The following is an 8395-nucleotide window of genomic DNA, read 5'->3' on the forward strand; positions in this document are numbered from 1 at the left end:
CAGCGCTACACAGCGGAGGTAACTATAGGGCCGTATTTTGTCACAACTATTAACCCTTTACCAGGCGAAGGGATATATTTCTCCCACATATGGGTTACCGTAGTCAGGTTTTTAACTCCAAATCTCCTACAAAATATTATGTCAATCCCTGAAAATATTATTTTATGATATTCATTCACAGCACGCTTCTAAATCGCGTAATATATCTTTGGCAGCCGTTTAAATTTAAGTACTTGAACTCTAATTTCAGTAAACTATGTCATAAAAAATCACGTAAGTAATAAAACTGTTTTTATGTTCAACCTAGAGTGAATTCATGTACCTAGCTATAAAATTTCCTTTTAAAGACTTTCTCTAAAGAATTTCTTCTTGTAGATAGTATCATAAAATTGAATAATTGTGTTGCTTAAACCAAAAAATTATAAGGTAAGTATTTATCCCATTGCCTGTCTAGGTGTGAGATTGTGTTAATAAATACGTATCGAAAATGCCCTTAAATGAATTAGGTACCGACTAGTATCTTTGATACACCCTGAACACTTTATTATTAAGCAGCTGTCAAATACATTATTGGATTTAGAAGCGTGCCTTGAATAAAGATCATAAAATAATGCTTTCAAGGATTGATATTAATGTTTCGTAGGAGATTTGGTGTTAAAATTTGACTATGATAACCGATATAAGATGTGAAAGGGATATATCCCTTCGCCTGATCAAGACATTACTTATACAGGCGATGGGATCACCGTAGCCCACATTTTTATTTCTGGTTTAAAGGAACATCTCCGACTTTCGTAAATACTTTTTTACAGGCGTTCAATACGGTTGCAACAGTATATAAAGTACGTATTAAGATACGCTGGTTCTTTGCGGCCTCGTAAAGGGTTATGCAAGAAATATTTAGTTAAATAAATCGTAATAATTTAAGTGAAAACTACTGAATGAATTTTTATGCGGTTTTCATCTGTGAATAGAATGATTCTTGGGGACGCGTGTAATTTGTTAAGGTTTTGTCTAAATTGGTTGAGATATGACGATATTTGCTAATGAAGTCAGAAAAAAATCATGCTGGCTACGAACTTTAATCTAAAATGCTGCGTAATCCGTTTGAGATATAACAACACAATGCATGGTAGAATTGGCCCTCTTTGATTGGTGTACAAAAAAGTCGGCAATGCGGTATCTAATAGTGTATCATAGTGTATCTAATGATTTATCATCTTTAAGGATAACTTACTATAGGTACCCATTCTCATCTTCTACAAAAGATTTCATAATATGTGTTATTTGCAAAGCTATTTACAAGGATACACTATTAATAATTATTAAATTAAATACCATAGTTATATTAAGCATTTCACACAAATTAAAATAGTCCCTTACACCAAACAATTTAAATGAGTATCTCAGGAGTAATCGTAAATTAAAGTTCCATTTCAACTTGTATGAAGTGTTGAAGACAACCTTCCGTTAGTGCCTATTTTTACCACCTTATGCGCTGCGATCGCTTTATTTACCCCCACCACTCGTACTTACTACTACTGGCTACTGGTGAGGAGGTTTACTCACCTATACCATTGTCCTCAGGAGTGAAAACTTGTTTCAAAACCTGTATATGATCCAAGTGCCCCTACCGCCTACGCGATCCAGCACCCACTCAAACCAGCAGGCTTCCGCGTTTTACCAGACGGTACCAGGGTGACAGAAACGTAAAGAGTTTCTTGAGATTTAACAGGCACTAACACCTACAAAGGTGCACAAGCACTCCGACATACTCGTATACACTTGTTCAGACACTACTACATTACACAAGTGTTCAACGTGTTTAGTATTGAATAGAAAATAAGTCTTGCTGTTTACCGTAACGGAATTTGCATTCTGTGCTACTTCATACATTGATCCGGTTACAATAATTTGAGATTGCTAGCGGCTTTCATATTAGTTGTCACTGTGCCAAGTAACAAATATTTAAGAGTAACGATAAGTCATTGTTTAACAGATTAACCCTTGAGATTCGGTCGTAGCGCTACGTCATAGCCGATAACATACGTTTCCCGGTATGTTGAGTAAATGCTTCGTAGAGGCAAAACGATCGAGGTGTTCAAATAAAAATAAAATTCCATATATACTAATGAATAATGATTCAATCACATTGAATACGCTAAAATGTAGCAAAATCGGAAATGTTTCTATGTGGAAGAAAATTATATAATCAGACAAAGGTCCTTATGTACATGAACCCTTTAGGCATGAAAGGCCACATTTTTTATATCTTCTTGCCGCTCACACGTCAAAAAATGCCAAGACACATTTAATGCATCTTTGATTAGTCAAAATAAAGATTCATAATAGAATGGAATGGAAGACCTCTTTTAGGCCTCTGGGCGGCTAGAAAACTTCATCGTTATTTGAATATTGGAGCTAACTTTGTACGGTCACGTGTGAAAATATCGATACAAAAATATAGTGCCAAAAATATGTATAAATGGCCAAATGTGTAAGTGCCATTTGGAAATTTTTGGCACATTTTCCGTATCGATATTTTCAGACGTGACTGTATGAATTTGGCACGGAACTACAAAAATTAGGAGAAGAGTTCTAAAGTTTAGCACTTCTAAGAAATATCCAGCCTGTTTTCAGGTGGTTTTCAGTAATAGCCAGCCGATTTTCAGCGTCAGGCTTCCGCGTTTCAGGCAAGTGTACTAAGGCAACAGAAACGGGAGGATCGTACATAGAAACAGGCTTTCGTTGAGCATCTAGTGCCACCATACCGTGAAAATTTATTTATTTATTTATAGTTCATCTATTTTACTATCTATGTTCCGGTTGTATTCTTAAACAATTTCATATGTTGTCAAATAGTATCAAAATTCGTTAACGATACACTTATTATTCGATCATGATGTTTCAAGAATTATAAAAGTTAAAAATACAAAACTATTATTTTATTCCCTGCGATGATATGGAATAAGTAAAATGTCATTTTGATTTTTTCCACCCTTTACTGTACTTAATTCAAAGACCCGATAAGGACGAAAATACCTTATATCTTTTTAAGGCGTAGCCGGTGAGGATTCGTCATTAAAAGGGCAAGCCCTCAGGTGACGGTGTGGCAACGCGTAGCGAGCAGGCTTCCGCGTTTAGCTGACTAGCACCAGAGCGGCAGCCGTTAGAGAAGTTTTCTTCCATTTAGTACAAATGGTTTATACGTTGAGGGTGAATAAAAAAATTAACTGAAAATAAAATTAAGATATATTTCAAAACAGTAAGACTAAATTGGTAGATTTATATGTGTATTTCATTGAAAGCTATTTAATGTTTACAATTCCCAAATAATTTTAAATGGGTCTTAATTTCAGATAGAAATAAAATGGAAATTCATATACCGAAATGCTGAAACGAAATATTAATGTTAAGGTTTCGTAGTTTCAGAGAACGGAGTATTTGAAAAATCGTACTGCTTTTTAGATAAAAATACGTTTATCAAAAATTTCATTAGTAATTTTGAGGATGTTCTAAAGGGACAATCACGAACATAGGTCTAAAACGTACTTTAATATTTAGTTTTTTTTTATGCATAAAAACTATGAAAATCGCTTCTAAATATGCGCATTTTTACATGGGAACTCGCGCACGAAATATTTGTTATAAATGTTGGATTCTTTTGATGAGGCACTGAGAACCGTAGCACGTCAAAATTAAAAAGACCTTTAACTTTGTAGCCTACATAAATTCTGATATCAAAAGCATCTTAGAGACCAACTTAGTTTAGGGCACTAGAAAAGTCACAAATGGGATAATTTTGTCCAAATATATTCCATTACCTGTACCTACAATAAATTATTTAAAATCACCCTCAAATAAGTTGATTGTGATTAAAAGCACTGATTGGCATGATTTTTTTTTTTCATACCAAATGTACGTAAACCATTTTTATACATTTATAGCGTTTCTAGTGCCAAGAAACTTTTGGTCCTGGATAGAAGTGGGATCGTTTGCCTTAAATTTTTCTTTGTCAAAGTTGAAGATTTTGTCGCTAACAGTATTTTTTTCCAGAATCTGTAAATGCCAGGAATCGTTAATTTCAGCACGGGATGTGTAGCTGCCCTCAGTACCCCATTTCTAAAATCCACCTAGATTTTGATAAAATTTGAAAATATTTTTGTATATCAGCGCCATCTAACGCAAAGTATTGAAATTATTTGGACTATACGGGGTGTAACAAAACTTTCTAAACGATGCCACCCGCTGAGTCAGAAGGCTTTCGCGCTACGGGGAAACCTACCAGGGTTGCATAAGTAAGAACAGGTTGTACGGGGCACTTCAGGCTGATATTTCTACCTAGCTATTTATAACAATTTTACGTTAGTATAATAGTACTATGAAACTATAGTTGATAGTTTATCACCATATGTATATTATTGTACATAAGCCACACTTTAAAATTTAAAAAATAACACTTATTAAGAAATTTTACAGAAGTTATATTTTTTAATAAATTGTTTTGTGTCATCGCAAATTAACAATAATTATGTTGTTTAAGCGTAAAAATGAAATTTAAATATTAATAGCCCGATATTCAAAAGCACTTGTTGCTAGGCCTCTTTGAAGTCTCTATCTTGAGAAACAATTGAATTGAATTGAATTTTAAAAGTTATAAAGTCAGCCTCGTTTTTTAAAAACTCAGTGCCTGTCGCGGAACTCGTGGCAAAATACTTCCGCGTCCCGCCGATATGTACCAGGGCACCAGAATCGGCTAGAAATTTGTCTGCTGGCCTGTAGTTAAGGCATTCACTGCCAACATGAGCTACGCGCTACGTTCGTAGCCCATAACACGGGAACACGCTTACGAACAGAAAACCCGCCTAGCGGGTCGCTGGTAGTGAATGTGCTAAAGCACCAATGTAAGTTTTTTTTTTTTAATCGCTGATGCGGTTTCAATATTATTCTAGCACGTTGATGCAGTTTAAAATGTATTCTGGCAAAAATTCTCCCTTAATTGTTCAGTGGTTAACTGAAAGGGATAAGTTCACCTTTGTACTAATGATGAGTTTTTATGCACATTGTAATTTTGTCAAAATTAAATATGAATATATTTGTTCCTCAGTCTCGCGCTGACCACAAACGCAGTAAAAGATAAAAAATATCGACATGTATTTTAAAGTCATTAATTGTTTTTTCATGACCATCAATATTGAAAAAAAAAACTGTCCAATGCGAGCACCTTAACAAAAACCGTTACTGCACTTTAAAAAAATCCAGAGCATAGCTATGGTTTGCCGATCCCAGGCGTAGCCTCGTAGCGTTTCACCACTTTCACCTGCTACGGAACTCGTGGCAAAAGTCTTCCGCATCCCGGTCAAATGTACCAGGGTCGCATATAACGGGAGGAGCTTTAGAGGGCCACATTAGATGCTTTGCATAGAATCTTAAGAAAGGAGCCATAAGGGTGCACGGCTATGCTTATCGCGTCTAATTATAGTCCCTATGGCAGTTCATGTTTATATGAAGTAGCTGTCACTTTATTAGCAGATGTTTTTGGCGATCGTAGCGCAACATTAATTTCCCAATATGTAGCGAAAATTTTTTGTAGAGGCAAATCAACAACGTTTCGTGATTAGTGCTGAATGAGTTAAGCACATTAATTTATTTAGAAGTGTAATATTTAAACTAGGTATAAGGTAAAAAAATACAATAAAACATATTTTTTAAATTATTTTGAAATTAAGCTCAACCAGAACAAACTTGAAGAAACTGTCACAAGGACCATCATTCAATGCGAGAAGCTTAAAAGACCCGCTAGCGACTCCTACCTCCGCAGCGGCAGAGCTGCAGTTCGCTACCCCTGGCATAGCCTCGTAGCGGTTCGCACGTGGCAACGTAGCGCCTGCTACGGAACTCGTGGCAAAAGTCTTCCGCATCCCGGTCAAATGTACCAGGGTCGCATATAACGGGAGGAGCTTTGGAGGGCAGCAAAAGAAGCTTTGATTTAAACACAATGGTTTTTCTTATGCAGGAAATGAGCTATGAAAGTGTTTCAGATGTGACAGAAGACGTTTTTTTGCGAATGGCCGAATAAGTAGGCAAAATTTTTAACCATGTCACGTCATATATTAGCTCAATCAAAATGTTATACCTATTAGCTTAAGCTGGAAGCACTATAATATGATTACATAGCATTGTATTTTCGTAAAGAAGCTATTTATAAATTTTATAATACAAGAAACAGATTCAATATAACCTAATCTGCAGTGGCAGCATGGTTCCATTTTTATAACTTGTCACTATGTCCGTCACTTGCGCGCTTTCATACTTGTTAGAACGTGAAAGGAATGGTGACAAATGATAAAGAGCCGACCATCTTAGCCTTCCTGAAACCATATTCTGTAATTGTTTTGTTACACGTATGTTCGTGCGTTTATTCTATCAAACGAAAGTCCTAGGATTCAAATCACTGAAGTCCCTAGAAGAAGGCCTCCAGGGGCGGTATTATGGTTCCATTTTTATCACTTGTCACTGTGCCCGTCACTTTCGCGCTTACATACTTGTTAGAATGTGACAGCTATGGTGACAAATGATAAAGAGCCGACCATCTTAGCCCTCCAGATTGCAAATTAAGTTATCGACAATCGTATTGTTATCTAAAAACACGTCTAAGTCTACTGCACCTTAAATTAAATGGCCCACGTCCACGTGCAGTTAGTGCGTATAAGTCCCGTAGGGGCTACCTTGTGGCGTAGCCCCTGCTACGAAACATGTGGCAAAAGCCTTCCGCATTCTGTACAAATGTACCAAGGCCACAGAAATGAAGGGTAGTTACAGGGGTGAGGAGAATTACCTTTAAAAGTCTCGCTCAGATCCGACTTTTCGAGCTATTTTCTTCGAACAAACTGCTAAAACGATATAAGTCTTAATTATTTGTTTGTTTATGAGTGGATCAACTTTTTAGTGTCACTCGTTGCCATGGTTACGGTTTTTTGTCCCTTGGACAACCGCTCTCGAAATCCTGATTTTATGTTATTTTAATGTACTTACCAAATATGCATTTTTGTGGTAGTTTTATGTCATATTTTTATGATAGATTAACTTAAGGTTGCTTATTATGAGTATTTCAAATTAAATGTTATGTAATAAATTAAATTAAATTAAATTAAATATCCGTTTATTTCAGGCCGGGGCCCATAAAGAAAAATGTTAGTTACAATTCCTTAAATTATGTTAGCACCTACTCGTATACAAAAAGTAATTACAATGAAATTGTTAATAATTATAAATTAGAATAGATAATACATAACAACAATAATAATTATAATATTCCACAATAACCAAATAATTAAAATAATCAAATTAATAATTCAAAATATAATACATAATTTTTACACAAGGCCGAGCATTATTTGCCTCCATTTATCATAAATGGGGCAGTCAAACCTATAAGCAAACAGGCCCAGGATGCTGTTGCTGCTGCTTCGAACGCGACTGAGTAGGGAGGCCACTTTCTTGCGGATAATTACGTGGAACCCATCTGTGTGCGCCTCCGCGAACATACTTGACGCGCTACAGAATCGGGGCAGCTGCATCAGCATCCTGAAAATGTTGTTATATTGGACGCGCAGAACACTGGCAGCCTTACGAGTGTATGTCACCCACAGACTGCTCGCGTAAAAAGATTGGCAATATGCCTTGAAAAGTGCCACTTTAACCAGTTTAGAGCATCGAGCAAATCTGCGAGCAATCATGTTACCCCTGACTGCCAGCGCTCTACGCTCCCTTTCAAGATCACTGTCATCTTTCAGGTCTTCGGTGACTACATGACCTAAATACTTAAATTGGGTCACCACCTGAAGTGCGCTGCCGTTCAGCTTAATGGGCGGAACATTCATTGGCTTCACTTTCCCGCTCTTAAAAACAAGCAGTTCACTCTTGTCCGAGTTATATTTGAGCCCGTGTTCCGTCGCATAGGCTTCACAAATCGCGACGAGATCTCTGATTGACCTCACCGACGGCCCCAGCAACACCATATCATCAGCATATTTAATTGTAATTCATCAGCTTAGAATTTATAAATATTTTTCGAAGGTAGATAATGTTTTTAACCCACCTTTTGTATGATGTTTCTTTGTAAAACAAAACCAAGTAAAAACTAACAATTTTAGATTACACACATTTTTTTGGTTACTACATTCTTCAGAGTATTGTTCTTAATACGCAACTGGCATACTGAACCCGAGTTTGATTAAAAAAAATTGTTACCGTTTTGATTTTCTTTTATTAGAACCTTGAACATCGACGCTGATTGGTGCAAAATGAAGTGATTCACGCTAATCCCCAAGATAATCATCACAATCGTTTCAAAACAAAAATAAATTGATAAATTAGTAGGTATCAATATATA

General features: G+C 36.2%; 1 protein-coding gene across 1 annotated transcript; it reads right to left on the minus strand.

Annotated features, from left to right (window-relative positions):
• Window positions 1-7376: 7376 nt before the first annotated feature.
• Window positions 7377-8021, minus strand: LOC133518238 (uncharacterized). Its single transcript, XM_061851870.1, has one exon. The coding sequence runs from the start codon at window positions 8019-8021 to the stop codon at window positions 7377-7379; it is 645 nt and encodes a 214-aa protein (XP_061707854.1).
• Between the last annotated feature and the right edge of the window lie 374 nt (window positions 8022-8395).

This window comes from Cydia pomonella, chromosome 5 (genome assembly GCF_033807575.1).
Source record: "Cydia pomonella isolate Wapato2018A chromosome 5, ilCydPomo1, whole genome shotgun sequence".
Taxonomy (NCBI): Eukaryota; Metazoa; Arthropoda; class Insecta; order Lepidoptera; family Tortricidae; genus Cydia; species Cydia pomonella.